Source organism: Macadamia integrifolia, unplaced genomic scaffold (genome assembly GCF_013358625.1).
Source record: "Macadamia integrifolia cultivar HAES 741 unplaced genomic scaffold, SCU_Mint_v3 scaffold_18A, whole genome shotgun sequence".
Classification (NCBI taxonomy): Eukaryota; Viridiplantae; Streptophyta; class Magnoliopsida; order Proteales; family Proteaceae; genus Macadamia; species Macadamia integrifolia.
The window spans coordinates 238,411-259,215 of NW_024870636.1; the positions used below are offsets into that span (position 1 = coordinate 238,411).

Consider the following 20,805-nt stretch of genomic DNA (forward strand, 5'->3'; position numbering starts at 1 on the left):
TGGGTAGACAGGGCTGACTTTTTCGCGTCTTTTTTTTTTTTTTTTACCATTACAAGACAGTGAGGATCAATCCGGTACCGATACTTAAATTATGTAAACTTGCCAAAATGATACGGATCGGGCGACCTGATAACATTACTTAGAACCATGGGTACATGGGGCCAACTTTTTGACGTCTTTCTGTCTTACCATTACATTGTGTAAGGAACACTCCTGACTCCACAAGACGTGAGGAATAGAAAAAAGAAAAAAGAGAAGGGAAAAATGACGAGGTTCCTCCCCCCTCCCCCTCCCCCTCCTTTACAATGTTGTTTGATTATATTGGAAAGAATGATTACAAAAGTTTCCATTCAGTTTATGTTAACATCATTTCCCTTCCAACCAGACAGCTTGCTGGAAAACAACCAAACAAGTTGTTAGCGAAGAAGTTACCAATTCCTGGTCAACTTAACCATGTCCCAAAGGTAAGTTAAGAGGATGCATATAATATTTAAGGTGCGTCATGTCTCTAAGTTGATACGATCTCTTCCCCGTCCCATCAAAGAAAAAGAAAGGGAAAAAGGGGGGTGGGGTAGGGGGAGAAGGTTCAATCCAGAATTTTCAACTCATTATAAGAAACAGTAAATTCAATACGTAGAAGATGTTCTCCTGCCTTGCTGATGAATAAGAAAACATTGTAACATGTTACAGATACCATTGGAATGTAGGAAAAACTACATAACTAGCTCAAAATTGAGCCCCTCCTGGGCACAGGTGGAAATGTTTGTAACAAAATCAATTTATCAGAGCCTCTTGGCAAGACAACTGATATATGTGAAGTCCACCCCCCCCCCCCCCTCTCTCTCTCTCTCTCTCTCTCTCTCTCATTGGAAAGAATCTAACCAAATCAGGGTCTAGGATAAGATTTTCTTGCAGTAACTGTGTATTTTGATTCATTGTATCTCATGCTACTGGAAGCTCTCTTATGTTACAATTTATCACTCAGGTGACCATTAACAATTCTCTCCCTCATTAGCACCTCCAAGACAGCCAGCCAACTTGAACATCACCTGGAAATGCCCCCTCACGTAGGATGAAAAGAGTTCAGGTCTTTCACCGCCCATACCTGATAAAAGACGATGCAAGGAATGGGAGCAGTAAGAAGCTTACAATTTGAAATTTCTCTGTATTCCATTCCATTTGGTTGAATTATATATATGAAATAAGTCACATAAGGTCCCACCAATCTATAAATCATTGATCTATGATGCTTAAGTTTACAGCCAAAAAATTACTGCCTATTGGCGAAAGCAATGACTGCTGCTCCACCACCCCGCCCCCACCAAAAAAAAAAAAAAATAGTGCTTCTAAATCCTTCTGTGACGAGCAATTCAAAAGAAACAGGAAGGAAATCTTCTTACCATTAGGACAAATGAATGATCATGAAGAATGGTGCATATAAGCCCTAACTTCACTGATACACTTCTTTTGGAATGTCAGCCTTTCCCAGATAAACCTGTTGCATTTCCTCTCTCCAGATCTGTATTGGCAGATCCAGCTAGTTAGTGAACCTTTTCATCGTTTTTATTTTATTTCACATTTTTTTTTTTTTTTTCAATTCTGAAATGAAGGATTCATTACAATAAACACAGATAATTAAAATCGAGCATATACCGTGTCACGAAATTCCACCCGGATATGAGGCACATTTGTTTTGTGAATATCATTTCCATCTGGACCTCTTTTGTAGTATGATTTTCCAATCCAATGCGACTGACAGAAGGCATCAATCACTCAAAATCCAAAGTCAGAAAGTTTGGAACTCCACTTGAAAAAAAGCATCATAATTTAAGCACAAGTACAACCTTCTAATTTCTCAAATATTGCACAAATTCTTCATAAGCACCAATGAAACAATTTATAGCTCGCATAGCTTAAAGCATGCTCCAGATAGGGCAGGTACTATGACGTTGTTAACTGAAACCCAAGGATTTGAATGTCCACATGACCGATGAACAGAATACAGAAAGACTATTCTTTTTTTTTTTTTTTTGGGTGAATAAATAAATGCATTAACAAGGCGGAAGAATATACAAATGGAGGGAGCCATCAGGGCCAAGACCTCAGGGGAGGGGGCAATGACAGTGTTCCGTGAGCCCCACTAAGAGAAGGGATACCAGAAAGACTATATTACTATCATATGAAATCAGAAAAAGATTATACAAATCGAGAAGATAACAATCCAAATTGCTTATGACAAATGGATGATCACAAGGGGTTTACCTTGGATGGTTCCGACCAGAAGACCTATGCACTAGACTGGGTCCTCTAATGATCTAGGAAATGCATGTGGAGCACTGCGAAAGCAGGGTTCGAGGAATCTGGATTGGATTTGCTGCAGTTGATCCTGTTCCAGCCGAATGGTTTTATTAAGGATTTTTTTTTGGCTGATTCAACCCGATTTGGATCAAATCGGCTGCAATCGATTCTGGTGCCGATTCCTATCACTCAAACTATGGCAAAGAAGGTTCACCTTAAAGACATGGGGAGGACCCCCCACTCACTGTGGAGCAATATCAAGATTCATGAATGCCATCCACAATAACCTATATTTCTGTTACAGATTGTAGGAAAATTTACTTGGAGCTTCTTCTCGGTTTGGAGTCGTGACTTGGCCGCCAGCTTTGTAGGTCACTGTTCCTGCTAGTCCTTCTCTTAGATAGTTTGGATTCCTGCTTGGCCAGCAGCCTATTGCCTCCAGTCCTGTTTGTCTGCTCTCGCACTGGTCGCCGTCATGCCTGCCTGGCTTGCTCCGCCACTGCTTGGTTGCCAGCCAGCCCGCATGGTCTGAAGACGTTGCCGCCAGCACTGCTTGGCCAGCCACCCGATTCTTGGCTTGCTCGGCTACCACCGATTTTCTGCCAGCCATTGCCCTCTGCAAGGCCGGTGCCCCTCCGTCATGGCTGTCACCTCCGTGAGGCCAGCTGCTCACTTGGACGTGGCCATCCACAAGGCCAGTGCCCCTCCACCGCAGCTGCCCTCTTGGCGACTGGAAAGATGAAGAGAAGACATTGTTTGTTTGGGTTTCACAAACCCTACTTGGATTTGACTTGATTGCCATTGCTTGTATTGGGCTCCCTTGTTTTGTTTCTAAGCCCATGTGGGCTTCTGTGATGTAATGGACATGTTTGAGATATGTTTTTGAGTCTTCAAGCTCATTGGGCCTTGGTTGTAGTCCTTTCTGGGCTCTTGTCACCCTTACTAGGTTTGTAATCTCATCCCTCCCTTCTTTTAATGCATTTATTACTCACCAAAAAAATAAAATAAAATCCCTTGTGCAAAATGTTAAGGAATATTGTATCTATGGTGAATATTAAGGAGAGAGAGGTACTGCAAAGTGATTATTTTAGGTATCTAGGATCCAACCATAAATAAAGAAGGTGATATAGAGGATGATATTTCAGAGGATTAAAGTGGGATTATATGAAGTGGAGAGATACGTCCAGAGTGTTGTGGCACCAACCTAATCCTTTAAAGCTTAAAGGAAAGTTCTATGGGACAGTCATTAGACTGGCGGAATTGAAGGAAGGAAGATTACAAATGTAATCAACCCCATATAATACTAACAATAGGCTCCAAACAATAAACAAATAATAGACCCAGAAGTGGACAGAACCATAACTGAAATAAAATCCAGATTAGGCGAGGAATATGTTAACCTGTAGCTCACACAATTGGGCTCAGTTGAGCCTGAAATTTGGATAGGAGGAGTGTCTTATATAGGCCAACAAACCCTCAAAAGTTGATCAAATTCTTCTGGATAAATTGAGTGTAATGCTGGTTGCATGACAAAGAAACTTTTGGGTGATTTCGAGTAGCACAGCAGCAGGCCTCAGATGGTCTCGCTCTTCTGGGATATGGACCCCCAAAAGCCTGCTCTAATGTGATCTTAGAGTTGGGAGAGCTGTCCAAAAAACTGGAAAAAACTGGGATCGATGGGAGGAATGTGAGGTCTTCTGATCAGCAACGGTTGGGGATCTTCAGACAGCTATTAGAGGCCTCTGGTGGCAGTAATACTTCTCAGAATTGATAGCAAACAGAATAGAGAAAGAGGGAGAATGGGAATTGATGGATGGATGTGGGTGGGTAAGCTATCTCGACCTTGGGCCTCTCACCCACAGCTATCTCAGCTGTTGAAACAAATCTCTCAGATTTTGGGGAGCAAACACGCTTCAATTTTCATTCAAAAATCTCTGTAAATTCTTACAACCGAGGCCTATTTATAGCTTGGCCTAAGCCTTTACAAAATAGAATGTAATAAAAAAGGAAGCTTTTAACAAAAAGGAAACTAACCAATTAGGAAACAAACCTTCCTAATTGAAACAACTTGTTTGCTGATAAAATAACAAATTAGAAACTAGGAATCTTCTAGAAGATGAAACAAAACTTCACAACTGTGTTTTGACCAGTCAACACAAAGAAAAGACAAACCAACACAGTTGTACTGGTCCTCGAAACTCTATCGGCTGGCTCAATCGGCCAGCATAAAACCTGGTTTGATGGAACCTCCCTTCTTCTTCCTTCTTTAATAATGTAGACCATACAAGGGGTCATCCACATCAGGACTGTTGGGTAGTTAACAAGTGTCATATAGATAAGCTGTGTAGCAAAGATGAGGATGTTAGATGGATGCGTGGCAAAACTAGGAAGGATAAAGTAAGGAATGATCATATTAGAATTGATTTGGGAGTTGCCCTAATTCATGATAAGCTTCGAGAAAGTGCTTGAGGATGCATTGGCCATTTCAATGGAGACCTGAGGATGCACCAACAAAGAGGAGTGACCTAATTCAGATTGAAGGATCTAAAAAAACTAGAGGCAGGCCTAAAATGACCATAGGAGTAGTGAGGAAAAAGGCATGTATAGTTTAGGTCTTGTCCCAAGTATGACCTTGAATATATCTGATTGGAGGGCAAGAATCTATGTACCCAACCCTATTTAGGTGCGTCCATTTTGTTGTGTTGTCCCTTCCCTTTTACTTTTCTTTTGCTGTTTTTGATTGGATCCATGTAGCTGACCCCATTTAGTTGGAACAAGGCTTAGTTGTTGTTGTATTAAGGAATATTGTAGCACTCAAAAGGCCATTTTTAATCACAAAGCAAGGTGCAACCCCCTGTGAAACAGTAGGACCAACTCTTTGTTGTTGGTTAAAAAATAAAAATAAAAATACAATAGCTACAAACCCATAGTGTTAGCACTTGAGAATTAAACCATGAAATGGCAACCATCTAACATTATTCAGGGCACTATAAGAGTATAAGACGTAGAAGCAGGAAATAACATGGGATCTCTCTCTCTCTTTCTTGGTTGATGAACCACAAGAGAATTACAATAACAATTTCTGCCCATATGCCAGCCCACTTGCCTTTCTCCAAGTGTCTAGTGCTATGAGTCAAGCACCATGTTACTGTCTTTTCTTATAAATTGATCGGCAATTTATTTTGTAACTAAGGTCCAAGTAATGTACCTTTAGTGCATGTGAAAACCCTGATTGGTATACTGAATTACGAGCAATCTCACATAGATCACATGAACTTAATTTCCACACCTGTAAGTGAATAGATTAGTCCCCATGAATATAAATAATGACATCTATTTCAAAAAAAATGGAGAGATAGAGAGACTCACAGAAGCTGCTATACTGTATTCTTCCACCAAGGGTTCTTTTGTTAAGTGAATTTGTAAAGGATCATCTGTTGAAAGAGAAACATTGAGGCCCCGGAGGAAAAATACCGGAAAAGGGTTCCGATGATAATCTAGAAACAAGGAATTGTTGCTCAGAGGAGACATAGCCAGCCCAATCTGATTAAATAAAATGCAATCAGATCTTCTGGTGCAAGAAGTTTGAGGGAAAATAAAAGGATGTAAAAAGTCATCCAAACAATTGAACGAAATATTAGAATTTCAGTTTCCCCTTTAACTTCCTCCTTACCTGTGCAAGATAATACAGATATTGTAGGACAGGAGATTTTCTCAAATTGATTCCATGAGCAATATTCTGAGCCGTAAGAAAAGTTGCAGCAAGATGATCAATGTCACCAGCCTGAAAATAGTAGGCCACATGAGAAACCTTCATTAAATAATTTTGTCAATCCGAACTCACAAGAGCCTCTATTATTACCTCTCCTGAATGTGGACGGAATTTGATGGTCGTCATCCCCTTTGACTCACGAAGCTGACAGAAGAATGAACAATTACAGATTCTCACACATTTCAATGGAAGCAGAAGCAGATCATAAAGAAATCATCGAATCCATCACCCATGGCTACTCAAGTTATTGGAAGGAGATGTCCCACCATGCCAGTATTGCAAAGCAAAGGCACCAATTTGTGATCAACCAGGGAAAAGGAACTCAATTGGTCTAATGTAGGGTATTTGAGGAAAATGATGAAACTATCACATGATTATAAGGATACTCCTATCCCCATCCCAAAATAATAGTCCACGTTGAAAAAGCCCAAATTTTAAGTGAATAGAAGTACTAAAACCACCACTATTTGAGATTACCCTTATATTACAACTCTTTACTACATTGTTTCCAAAAACGAAATGAGGTAACAAATGCAGGAACTAATGTGGTAAACTTGTTAAAAACACATGTCCATAAGGTGGACAAACACAATCTGGGACAGCTAAAGAAGGGGAGGACAGTCATTCCCAGAAGAAATATTGTCTTTGCATTTCAAGATGGTCTCAACCACATGTATGTGTAGCATTGCTATGCCACAGGCGGGGCGATCCATTTCTGACCCTATTTTTATTCGTCAACTACCTGAGAAGCTGACACAGAAAAGCAACCGTATAATTGTGCCACAATCACCACTACTAAGAAAAACAAATGATTTGCAAGTTATAACAAACACACCTTATTTAGGGTATAAAGGTTAGCATAACAGTAGTAAACATAGTACGAGAATGCTGGATTAAAAATATTAGTCCACTGAGCTGGTGTTGGCATGTGTTTCGTTGGTCGTCTTTCAGGCTTACTTTCATCATCCACCAAATCCAACCCAACAACCTGAAAGTCAAATGGCAGAAGTCAACTACATCAAATAAATGAGATACAATATGACACTATGAAAGAAATATCTGGATGTAACTTAATTTAACAAGGATCATTTAAACAAAACTAGCAAGACAAATGGTCACAATCTGTAAAATCTACAAAAAGCATGTGTCGTGAGATTTCATGGATTTTTCCTGGAAAAGAAAGGGTTTTGGAGTGAGATACAAAGCATGGTTTAAGGAATCAGTATCAGATTGGTGCTATCGACAGATACCAATACCTGGTCGATCTTGGTATGAGTAGCCAGATCAGACAGGATATTGAATACTGATAACGATAGGCCGATCCGACCGATCCGAACCTTATAATTCACAAACCTGCGACTTTTAAGAAAATGATTCCAGTTTTCTTCTTAAGCACTGATCTCTCTCATCTCCAGCCCCATCTGCACAGAACTTGGAAGATCTTACCATTTTTTGAATCCTCTTCACGGCTTACCCAAGCACAAATTTCAGTTTTTCCCCCTTCATTTATATCGGTTTCTATGCTTCTTTTTAAATAAATCTTAAGTTTATGATAAAATCATGAGTGAGACATGATTCTATATATTGTTTGCATTAATATTTGAAAAATGGCATGATTAATGTGAAATTTGTGTTTTTTTCATTTTTTTGACTATGGGAATAATTAAAAAATAAAAAAAATACTTTGAATCTGTGGATGAATGCAAAATATGTTATAGTCTTATAGATCTCATTAACATTCATGTTTGGATTTTTGGTGACCAAAAAAAAAAGTTACATTAGAATTTTCATGATTTTTTGAAATATCACAGTAATTAAAAAATAAATAATTAATGTAATCTATGAGATTGACGCAAGTTATTATGCATGATCCTTTTTTTTTTTTGGTTACCAATAATTTGGTCAAATTAATGTTTAATTTGAATGAAATTAGGGTTTATGAAATTTAAGTGATAAACAAAATAAAAACTAATGAAAATTTTATAACTAGTAATGATATTTAATTATGCGTAACCTCTAAGGCGGAGGTTCCCCCTACCAATGCATTTTTACATCCCACAACTTTGGAAGATTGCTTAATCCCCTTCATCTTTGGTGCAAGAGCGCTCGATCAGTGTGTTTGTAATCAACCCAATTACAAGCATGGCGCAAGGGCTCTTTCTGTAGTTTTCCCTCCTCCCTCTCCTCTCTCTCCCTTCGCCTCTTCCCCTCCCCCCTCTCCTCAACCTACGGTTTCTGCTCTCCCACAACCGTCCTTGTCATCAGCCCCCACTGCCACCCTGCCCTCCCGCCCCTCTCTCCCCCTACAACTCACCGCATGAATATACGTGAACCAGACCTTGAAGTCCAGCTCGCGTACTAGTAGGCATCGGTATGTTTTTAGTGTGTATAAACACCTCCCTTTTAGTTTGGTTTTCCATGGTGGATTTTTTCTGCTCGGTTATGCAAATTGATAATTGTGTCTACCATGACAACAAAATCCCCATTAAGAGTGGAATATGAACACTCTTTAATGCAGATAAGTCACTTAATGGGCTTATTTTATTGCGAATAAGTCTTGGGTTGGGTTATGTATGTGTTGGGCCTTTGATACCATAGGTTTTCTTTGTTGGGCCACTTTAATAGGCCTAAAATATGAGTAGAAAGTAGGAAAACAGGATTTAATTCATCAGTTTAGTTAAAATCTTGTTTTGAGTCTATTTCCTTTGTTATTTTAGTTTCCTAATCAGTTTAGGTTTCTCAGTTAGTTAGGGATTGGGTTAGGCCTTTCATTTTTAAGGTTTGAATAAGTTTTGAGTCTTTTATATAAGTTTTTAAGTAGCTACAACAAGGAACACGAATTTATTGATGACAAAAAAGATGGCTTATGCTGTTGTGGGTGAGATGCCCATTCACTAGTTCTTCTTCCCACTTCTCAACCCTCCATCGAATTCTCTTTCTTTTTGTTATTCTCTTATTTTTTGTTTATTCCTTCTTTCAGTCCCTGGACTTGGTTTATATTGAATTTAGAAAAGATCTTGCCTGTGATTGGATCACTTGTGATTCGATCTTACATTACTCTTCAAATCTGAATGTGGTCATCCACCCTTTTATACATCTGGCATGAGTTGTGTATTGAATCAATGACCCTAAACAGGGCCAGCAACAAGCATGCTTAGAAAATGCTTCTGCCATCTGTAATAACCAATGACCAAGTCATGGGAGCATTGCTTGCCCCATGTTTTCTGCAACCAACTTTTCCTGTTGTCTTTATTTCGTCTGGGTTTTAGATGAATGACATTTATGTCCCTACATCACTTTTTTCTGGCATGGGCCCTAGATATACACATAACTCAGGTAGCTAGGACTTCAGCTATCAGCTCATATATGCTCCTCTAAAATATTTATGACATGATAACTAACAAACCATTCCTTTTATGGTGCCATAGAGAACAAGAGACAAATTTCAAATCAATTCTGCCAAATTGGATGAGAATAAAATGACAGATATCCCATAATGGTAAATAAGTGTCCCCAGTAGGTTTTTTCAGTTCTACAACCTTTCACAGTTGCCATACAATGCTTAACATTCTAAACAACCATTACGTTTAGATAAACTTAAACAAGGACTACACCATATGCAAAATTGGATTGCAGGATAAAATCAGCATGGGACAAACCTGTTTCAAGAAAACATGCAATTGAGGGTGCGAATCTGGATCTACAGTAACCTCGAAAAGGGGTAGAAATATGTTGTCAAGAATGTTCTGGAAAGATGTAACAATTCCCATTTCCTTGTACACATTGTACAGACGTGGAAGCTGAAAAAGATAATTCCAGAATGAAACCACAATTTATAAAGAAAGCTTAGCAATGATCAAGAACTTACTGTAAATTACCTAGAAAGAAAGAGTCAAAATACAGCAGGGATCAATGATAAGTGCTGATTAAGCAACTTCCAAGCGAAACAACAGAATCACATTACTTTGTATATCCTTCCCCAGCAAAAGAAAAGGAACAAGAAAAAGGAAATACTCCCAAAACCAATTGTACCATCATCCCTCTGATTTAACCAGTTCAATTGATAAAAAGTTGGACAAATACTAACAGAAAAAATAATGCACCAGTCAACCAGTATAGCCATCTGTCATCATGCACATATGCTCACTGTAGTCGACCAACTTTCCCCCCGACTGTAAAATAATAAATTAAGCATCAAGGACTAATGGCTTTAGTACAATGGTTCCAAGGAAGCTTTTCCTTGATGGCCCACTATCTGAAGCTTGTGATGGTGCCTAACTACCAGTTGCGTATCAGAGTCACTGAGGAAGCCTTATCAAAGTGAGATGCATAGAAACATTTGCCCGAGTATCAAATTAAATAATACATGAATTAAATTTTCCAATTTAGGTGTAAGTAAAGTCCAAAATGAAGTTTTAGAGAAGACAGAAAATACCTGAATTAACCACACAACATTCTCACTGTACAAATCATTATTTACTATCCAACTAGCCAGTTGATCCCACTCACTTTGCTTTCTACCATAGATTGATATCCTGTACTCGGCCATCTGCCAAAACATCCTTCAAAATAAGTCACCCACCAAGGGGAACCATCATTATGCATAAGGAGAAAGTGACATTCTTTAGAGTCCTTACATGAGAACATCAAAATTATTACATGCAATTCCTTTTCCTTCTAAATGAATATTTTTGGAACCTTTTCTGTTTAGCTGGTTTGATGCCTATCCACTTGTTGCTATATCAATGAGTTGTATAATTCATGTGCACAACATAAAATGCCCAAACATAATGTCTGAATTGCAATCAAATCGAAGAAACAATCCAAGAAGTTGGAAGTTAACGAGGTCCAAAAAGTACCAAGAAAGAAACATGATTATGAACAAATGAACAAAAATGTACCTGGTATTTACTTGCAGCAAGATCCGAGAATACTTGTTTTGTCAACTCACCAAGGAAACGTCCTATTGGAATGGAAATAACAGGTTAGATAGTACACTAACTGAATCATGTTCTTGAATAAAAAAACAATAATAGCATGCAAAATATATAGGGAGAGGGTTCTCTGAGCAAGCAAGGAACTCTACACCCTCTCACAAAACATTCCTTATCCATTTAAAATAAAAAAAGAGAAATAAATAATAAAAAACCATATATGAGAGGGCGTGGAGTAGCCTTAGGCTCAAAGAGCCTTTTCCTAATAAACAATAAATAAAAAATAAATAAATAAAAAAATAAAAAAATAAAAAAATAAAAAAATAAAAACATATGAGGGCATGGAGTAGCTCAGAGAGCCTATTCCCTATAATTATCTGAACAAATCTTCAGCATGTTCAGAACAACCATCAATTGATTAGTGGTAGACGGTCACTCAGGTTAAAATAACAAGATACCTAGAGATTGATCACAAGAAGGCACATTTATCACATAACAGATCCAAAGGTAAAGGAAAACTAAAACAAGTATTTTAAAATATTCTTTCTTGACTTCTTGTGCTTTTGGTTTCTTATAAAGGAGTAGAAATTGAACTAGAGCATGGTGGGTGTAAAACACGGTTCAAGGTTTTGACCGATACCATCGAAATTTCGATGGTTTCGATGGTTTCAATGGTATCCTAGGATACAGAGACCAAAATGACTGACTTTTAAAAATCACTGGTGACCATTATCAACTAAATCCCCAGATTTCGATCGTAATGTGGGAATTTTTGATTGAACCGATGAGTTCGACTTTTCGGTTGAACCAGCCTTTATAAAAGCCTTCTTAAATGGGAAACCAAGCACCTTATTTCGAAATTTCAACCCTCTCCCCCTATTTCTTCTTTGTGAAGTGGGAAACTTGGAAAAACACTCAAGATTTTGTGATTGTGCCATCAAATCTTCATTCTATGCTTGGATCTTGCACATTCATAGAAAATCTACCTAAGGTAGGGAGCTTGGACCAAAGGTAAATCACATCTTCCCTAAAATTTTTTATTTTATTATCATTTTTTTTTTTTTGTAGAATATACTTGAAAATATAGTAGAATGATGTAAAGTTTTTATATGTTAGTTAGAATGACCTGATCTAAGTATTCACGGTGTTCGATATATTTTTTTGCATGTTAATTTTTTTTTTTTCTGTTTTTAAAAATACATTCACCCCAATCGAGCTTGCCAATATCTTCCAAATGGATGACAATGATGAAGATCCCTTTTATGAGTGGGTTAGAGATCGAGGTAAGCCACTTTTAGATGAGCCTGATGGTTGGCCTAGCAGTCATATTGCTTCAGGAATGGATGTTGACGTCAATGAATATATTTTGGAAGAGGGCAGAGTTCACTTAGAGACACCCCTTCGATTTGAGTCTCACCCTCGTGCTGGAAATGAAGAAGAGCATCAATTACCTTCATCGTCTTCCACTAGGACCCCTAACCCGACCCAAGGCTATGATGATGATAGTGATGGTGGCTATGATGACAGTGATAGATTAACTGCCCTTTAAGAGGAGGATGATATGATGCATCGAGACCCAGTGCCACAACCATCGCCAATTAGATACATAAGAGAGACTAAGTTCACCCATGCCACGCAAGATGATCACGCTTCCTGACAACAGAGAGGCTATACTAGAGGAGCACGCTATAGATTCGGACCTGAAGATGAGGCAGTTGGGATGGGCCAAAGCATGGATATATCCAGCTTGTCTGACACAATGGAAGCCATGACTTTGGGATAGAGTGGAGGATCTGGGCATTGGCGTGCACCAGAATTCATTGACTCGAGCCTAGTCCAGTAAGTCATGGTGATAGTGGCTTTGAGAGTGTCCGATCAGCTGCATCACATTATGGGTATCCATGTATGGCGTATATGCCGGTGGACCATCCTTCGAGAGCACCAGTTCATTTGGATATGGTGGTGCGTATGATCAGTATGGTGGATCTTCCACTTCGTTTGGACAGGTGGGTAATTCAAATGGTGGCTCATCTTTTGTTGATAGTATCATTGGGTATCCATCCCAACCATGTGTGCCACATTCACATCCTATCACTGTGATTGAGCCATTCCCAAGGTTGGGATACCTAGCTGATGTTGATGATGCATCTTATAGATGGGGCAGTGATGGACTACCGAATCAATTAAGCCCAAAACATGTCATGAGACTCATATGCGGTGCATTCAAAGGAGCGGCTACGACATTTGTAGTGGTACGCAGCTTGTGGACTAGAACCGCCTAGAACTCTACTTGGAATTGACTTTTGAGTGTTGAGCATTGATTGATGACTGTTGACTGTTGGGACTTGAGACTGACTTGAGAGATAACTCACAATTATGTAATATTATTATTTATTTTAGATCCTTTACATTTTATTTTGTTTGTTTTAAACTTTTAATCACACATTTTTAGTAACTTTATGTAGTATAGTTTCAATTAACGACTCAACGTACGTACATTAACAAACTTTGGTCAATCCCACAAGTATGGCTTTAGGTGTTTTTTTCATGAAACTAATTATGTGAATGCGTTAGAAATGTCTAAAATAGGACGTACACAAAAAATTAGGCAAGAATAAATAAATTTTGGGGGTCGAAACCAAGGTTTCCACCAAAACAGGAAAATTTCCTTGGTTTCCTTGAAATTTCCCACATTTCGATCAAAATTTCAGTCCCCATCATGGTCGAAACCCAATATTTTGAACCTTGGCCTAAAAGGAGAGGTGCTTCTAGAGAGAAATCAGCTATGCAACAAATGCCTCCCCCAAAAGGGAAATTCTTTAGGATAGTTAAAGACCAATAATGTTGTATGGAGCTGAATGTTGGGCCTAAGAAGAAATACACAAAAAAAAAATAAATAAATAAATGTAGCTGAGATGAGTGGAGAAACTAGAAAACAACTCAGCCTTATCCCAACTAATTGGGGTCAGCTACATGGATCCTTGCTCTTCAATCAGCTCTATTTGATGACACACTTGATACAAGCTCTAAGCTATGCATGTTTTTCCTCACCACTTCTCTTAAGGTCATTTTAAGTCTGCCCCTAGCTCTTTTAGATCCTTCAATTTGAATCAAATCACTCCTCCGTACTAGAGCATCCAACGGCCTTCGTTGAATATGGCCATGCCACCTCAAACGACTTTCTCATAGCTTATCACATATCGAAGCTACTCCCAAACCAATTCTAATATGATCATTCCTTATTTTATCCTTCCTAGTTTTACCACTGATCCATCTCAATTCTCAACATCTTCATCTCTGCTGCACTGGTTTATTTACATGATGCTTCTTAACTGCTCAACATTTTGTACCATACATTATAACCAGTAGTATGACTATCCTATAAAAATTTCCTTTTAAATTTTAAAGGAATACGTCGATCACACAACACTCCAAACACATCTCTTCACTTCATCAATCCAAATTTAGTTCTTCGTCAAACATCACCTCTGCATAAAAAAGGTCATATCCAATACACAAGGCTCTTGCTACAGTGAGGTCTGGGAGGGACATTGTGTATGCAGCCTTACCCTCTGATTTGTTGGAGAGGTTGTTCCCAAAGCTCTATATCACCTTCTTTATTTATGATTGAGCCTAAATACCTAAGATAATCACTTTGCGAAACCTCCTCATCAAAATTTTCACCACCTCATTATCTGTCCATGTGTAACTAAATTTGCACACCATATACTCCGTCTTTATTCTACTTATTTTTAAACATTTTGATGTCAGGGCTGATCCCCATAACTCCAACTTGTTGTTAGTCTTTGCTTTTTGTCTCATCCACCAAAACAATATCATCAGCAAAAAGCATACACCAAGAAACCTCATCCTAAATGTCTCTGATTAATTCATCCATGATAAGCGTAAACAAATAAGGGCTTAAAACTGATCCTTGATGTAACCCAATTGTAATTGGGAAATCACTAACTCCCCCACAGTTCTTACACTAGTCACCACATTATCATATATATATATATATATATATTTAATTATATCCACATATTTACTTGAAACACTTTCTTCTCTAGTACTTGCTAGATTAACTCTCTAGTCTCTAAGAAGGTTTGAGGTCTCGGTTTCGCCACTGGTGTCACCCAGGCCCAAAACCAAAATATGGCAAAGATCTGATATTTTTTGCTCAGACAACTAGGGTTGGGTTTCAGTGGCCATAAGGCCAAGTTAGCCCCTGAAACTTGTCATCTAGCCTATTTTAGGCCTTCTAAACACAATGGAAACATTAGTTTTAAAAATTTGACTCAAAATGGTACTTTGACTTTGAACCCTAGGTTGTTAGTCTATGGTGTAGGTGAGCTCTACCCTAGGCTATTCCTCACAATATCTAAGTTGCTAGTTCTTAAGATTTTTTTTTAACCTACAAGTGTTCTTGAGAAGGAATGGACCTCTGAAGTTTATGCTGAAGTGTCAATCTTCAATCTCCAAAGATTAATATTGAAGTTGAGGCAGTTCAAGTGAGATTTAGCAAAGATAAGCACCAAAAACCTTGGTTAGGAAGGGTTTTCTTCACTTATGAGGCAAGACAGGTGAGATCCTGGAGAAATGGTGAGATCTCGAGTCGAAGTATGGTATAAAACCCTTATAAAATAGGTCTCGAGTTGTCGAAACATGAACCGAGATCTTGGTCAAGTTATTTTCATTTTTACATATCGCATGTCATCTCAACCGGTAAATAAAAAAAGAGAGAAATTGGGAGATCTCAGCGAGACCTTGAACCATGCTCTCTAGGGACTTTGTCACAAGCTTTTTCTAGATCAATAAAGACCTAGAAATAAATAGCTTCTGATACGGATCTTCCAAGTATAAAACCAAATTCGTTCTCCGTAATAATAATTTCTTTTCTCATGTGAGTTGATTAGGAATAGGTGTAATTGGACTTGCTTTTACATATCTCTCGTTATTTGGGTACCATATTCACTTCTTTCGGCTTCTATTGAATCGAGAAATAGGTTTGATTGTACATATATATATATATATATATAAGGTATCCTCCGAATAATTCAAATTGAAGCAATTGGATGTCCGACTTGAGCCTATATGACATTACCAATCCATAGAATTACTCCAACAATTTCAATAACCCTCTCTTATAATTTTATAGTATGACTCATTAGTTTTATGCTTCTATAGTTATGGTAGCTCTAAATATCACCTTTATTTTTGTAAATTGGAACCACAATGCTTCTCCTTCATCCGTCTCGCATTTTCCTTGTGCTCATAATGTTATTAAATAACTTGGGTAGCCAAGATAAACAAAAAATTCCTAAGCTCTTCCACACTTCCAATGGGACCTCATCTGGGCCTTGTGCTGTGCCTACTTTCATCCTCTCTAAAGATTCTTTTAATTCAGACACCCTGATTTTTCGCATACATCAACGACAAGTGATAGGTAATGTAGTCTTTTGTGGCATTATTACTCGAAATGCCTTCCATTTAGAAGGCTCCAAAAATAAACTTTCCATCTCACAGTAATGTCCTCATCCCTTATCAGTACTTTATCATTTTCATTTTTAATGCATTTAATATGGTCGAGATTTCTACTCTTCCTTCCTCTCATTTTAGCTATCTCGTAGATAGCTTGTACCCCTTCCTTCGTGCTCACGTTGTCATAAAGATCTTCGCATTTCTTTGCCTTTACTTTTTCCCAAAACCATCTTAGCTTAATTTATGGAAAATTTATACATTTGTAGATCCTCTACGTCCTCGGTCTTTTGCCATGTCTTAAGACTAGCTTTCTAAGTCTTAATGGCTGCTAAAACCTTATCATCCCACCACCAAGTCTCCCTAGAGGAATGATGTTTTCCTTTCGATTCACCGAGGATATCTCTTGCAACCTTTTCAATACCAGTAGTCATCCCATTCCATATCGTATTAGTGTCTCCCTCAGTCTCATTTTCCCTATTTGACCACTTCATCAGTAAATAATTTCAAAGTATCTCCTTTTAAGCTCCAACCTTATCCTAGAGCAGGTACGTTTACCTTTCTTACAATTTGTGTATAGTGAGGCACATATCCCTGAAAACTAATCTATGTTGTGCGGTTAGGATCTCCCCTGGTATAACCTTACAGTCCTTACATAACAATCTATCAGATCTTCCAGTTAGAAAAAAATCCATTTGGCTACTATGACGCCCACTTTTGAAGGTAACTAAATCCTCCTCTCTTTTCAAAGTATTTACAATAGATAAATCATAAGCCACAACAAAATCTAAAACTAAGATCCCCTCCTTATTCTCCTCTCTAAAACCATAACCTCCATGTACACCTTCATAGGCTCTACTATCTTTCCCAACATATCCATTTAGATCACCCTCTATCATAATCTTGTTCTCCTTGACTAAAACCTTGCACGAATCCATCATGTGTTCCCAAAATTTTAACCTACTACTTTCATCCAATCCTACTTGAGGTGTGTAAGCGCTACTTATATTGACAACCTCCTTCTCCAACATAAGCTTGATGAATATAATCCTATCTATTTTGATCCCCCCCGGGTGTATCCTCTTTCTTTGGCCTCCGGGTCTTGTATATTCCCTCCCCCCTTTTCCCTCATTATTTTATATTCATATTCACCCAAAAAAAATATAATCCTATCCCCAAATCTTTTAATATCCATCACATCATTCTTTAAATCTTTATCCACTATTATGCTCATTCCACTTCTATCACTTTTATCCCTCGCATACCAATGTTTAAAGTCATCAACTCCAATAAAGACTTAGAATAGATCAGATTCAACAGTAGGAACAAATTTGAGAATAGACTCAGATTTAGGTCGAAACTTGCATAAATTATATCTCACCAAATAGAACCCCGTTGGGGCTGAAATTTGGATGGAATGGAGATCCTATATGCAGGAACCAACCATAAACTGCTGGCTAGATTGAGACTTATGCTAGTTGCAAGAAAAAGGAAACTTTTGGTGATTCTCCAAGAACTTGAGTTAAAAGCATCAGATGATCCTCAAACTTAGAGCAATTGTCCTCCTAAGGTTCTCAACAAATTCTCAAAATCCTACAGCAATCAGAGATTTGATCTGCAAGTTATGCACTCGAAATAATTAGATTCGATAGCCTTTTTGTGTGTCCTCCGATAAGCAATCTTAGACTGCATTTGGTATTGTTCTTTAAAAACGTTTTTTTCCGTTTTTTCGTTCTATTAGAACAAAAAAACGGAAGCTTATGTTTGGTTCATGTTTGTGGTTTTCGGTTTTTTTAGAACAAAAAGTTGGAAAAAAAAACGAAAATGGGAGGATTTGACGAAACACCCAAGAGTCGTTCCTTCGAGGGTGTTTCGTTTCAAATTAAAAGAATTTGGAACTTTCGTTCCCGATAAAACAAGCAACGCACAGAGAGAGGATGAACATGAAAGCAATTTCTTCTTTGCCAGTGCAGGTACCTCTTTGTTCTCCTTCTTCTCTTCTAACCTCTTTCTTCTTTCTTCTCTTCTAACCTCTTCTCTTTCGTCGTCTTCTACTGTAGTCGCAGAGTAGGTAAAGGGTTTTTGAACCATTGATGACAGATTCCAGATTCCAGCGATAGAGATCGAGTTTAGAGCCAGATTCCAGCGATAGAGTTGTGAAATCACCAGTGGAGGTAAAGCCGTTTCATTGTTTCTTCTTCTTGTCTTCTAACCTCTTTCTTCTTCTTCTCTTCTAACATTTTCTCTTTCGTCTTCTTCTACTGTAATTACAGAGCACAGAGCAGGTGAAGGGGCCAATTTTTTTGGGGCTTTTTGGGTCACCTACGAGGGATTCCAGATTCCACCGTTCGATATCGATTATGAGTTTAGAGCTTCATATTTTGTAAGTGAAATTTGTTCTTAACCCTAAAATCAACCTCTTAAAACCTCTCAGATTTCTTCTTCGTCTTCTAAACCTATTCTCTTTCTTCTTATTCTCTAATCGCAGATCAAGTATACATACATTTTCCTCTTTAGCCCTGTGAAATCGATCATAGAGGGAAGACATAGGTAACGTCCCCAAATCGCAGAGCAGGTAAAGTCCTACTGGAATTTTTTTTATTAAGCTTTGTGCTTCATTTGGCTGCATATTTAGGTCATTTTCCATCTATTCCAATCGGATTTCTTCTTCTTGAACTCTGATGAGAAAACCCTAAAAGGAAGATTCAAAGAGAGAGAGAGAGAGAGAAACCAGAGTGAGGAGGGAGAGGGAGAGGGAGAGGGAGAAATCGCCAGCAAACAGAGCACAGTTCACTGAAATTTTTTTTTTTTTTGGCACACAGCACAAAGACACTCTTTCGCCCACATCTGTTGACTTCTTCACCTGAGAATCAGGTACATGTCCTCGGTTCACTATGATCTCTTCATTGTGGTTTCATTGGTTGTGTGCTCGTATCTCTGATATCTGGTTTGTGTATTTGGATTGATACATTTCATATTTTCTGTGCAATTTTTCTCCATTCTAGTGTCTTGGTTCAATCTGGATTTAAGGATTAAACCTATTGCATGATCATTTGTTGTTGGATATCAGAATAAGGTTCCTTTACTGGGGGTGAAAAAATAGTTGTATTTGCCTGCAAAGACTTGAGGTTTTCCTTCCTTTTATGCTATCCCCATGTATTTTGTTGTTGGATATCAGATTAGGTTCATTTGTTGTTGGATTTCAATGAATTTATTTCCCCTATACTGTTAAACTTCCAGACTCCAGACATATGTTAATGTGTCCCATTTGGTTATGGCCATGTGATATATTTTATTTCCTAATAGATATTCATTCATTTTTTTCATCTCTTTCACTCATTTGCATTATCATTTCATTGAGAATACACCCAACAACCAGTTTCTTACAATGAATGAGAATATTGTAGGGTCTTGTGGTGTTTGTTTTCTAATCACAAGGTTCTCTCTCTCTCTCTCTCTCTCTCTCTCTCTTGGGTTGTTCTTTCTCCCTCTCATCTATTTATTACCTCCATGTATAATATCTTTGTCAGTTCCCCTAAAACATATCTTCTTCTTTTTCTCTATTTGTGGTTTTACTCTTTTTCATTAGCTTCTCCTTTCATTTCACTTGGTGCAAGTTAGTCAAGCTAACCAACTGCTTACATTTTTTACATTTTTTCCTTATGGAGATTTCCTGAAAACTTTGTAGTTTGCATAATTCAATAAAGTCATGCCTACTTGGTATTGCTTGTTCCTTGAATTATTTAACTTCAATGAATTGGTGATCGATCAGGTTTGATATTTGTTTCTTTTTATTCTGCTTTTGATAGTCAAGTGAGTTGTGTTTGATGAAGATGAAATCATCTACCTTCTGATTCACAACTCATATAATTCATAACCTATTATACCGACATAAAATTTAACTATGAGTAGAAAGGAATCCCAAAAGGATTTGGGGTGATCAGAAGCACTAGTAATCTTTGCATCATCACATAGTATTCTAGCATTCCAATTGTGGGAACTGTTTTGATATTATTGGATGAAGAACTTGAGTTATCATTCTCACTTCACTGTATGCATATCATTATCACAAGTCATGTTATATGGATAAGAATAATGGCATATTTTTTCCAAGTGTTATTCTGTATTCAATGTAGACTTTGTATGATTTTCTTCGAATGTGTACATTGCTTAAATAAATGATCCTACTTTATATGATTTTCATTGAATGTATAATTTTTTTTTCTAACTTTTTACGCTATCATAATGTTAACTATGTCTGCAAGTAGTATCCCTATTGTTAAGTGGTCACAAGTTGAGACCAATGCTTTCATTGATGCAATG

At 37.8% G+C, this 20,805-nt stretch overlaps 1 protein-coding gene across 1 annotated transcript in view; it reads right to left on the bottom strand.

Annotated features, from left to right (window-relative positions):
• Nucleotides 1–625: 625 nt before the first annotated feature.
• LOC122071123 (AMP deaminase) overlaps nucleotides 626–20,805 on the bottom strand; it is a 40,036-nt gene continuing 19,856 nt past the window's right edge. Inside the window, exons 10-20 of the mRNA XM_042635406.1 lie at nucleotides 10,972–11,033; nucleotides 10,506–10,619; nucleotides 9,730–9,870; nucleotides 6,906–7,058; nucleotides 6,161–6,214; nucleotides 5,972–6,082; nucleotides 5,668–5,841; nucleotides 5,507–5,587; nucleotides 1,654–1,752; nucleotides 1,401–1,519; nucleotides 626–1,105 (exon numbers count right to left, since the gene is read on the bottom strand). Coding sequence (XP_042491340.1) covers nucleotides 1,451–1,519; nucleotides 1,654–1,752; nucleotides 5,507–5,587; nucleotides 5,668–5,841; nucleotides 5,972–6,082; nucleotides 6,161–6,214; nucleotides 6,906–7,058; nucleotides 9,730–9,870; nucleotides 10,506–10,619; nucleotides 10,972–11,033 — 1,058 coding nt within the window. The 3' untranslated portion in view covers nucleotides 626–1,105; nucleotides 1,401–1,450. The remainder of the gene's footprint in view (nucleotides 1,106–1,400; nucleotides 1,520–1,653; nucleotides 1,753–5,506; nucleotides 5,588–5,667; nucleotides 5,842–5,971; nucleotides 6,083–6,160; nucleotides 6,215–6,905; nucleotides 7,059–9,729; nucleotides 9,871–10,505; nucleotides 10,620–10,971; nucleotides 11,034–20,805) is intronic.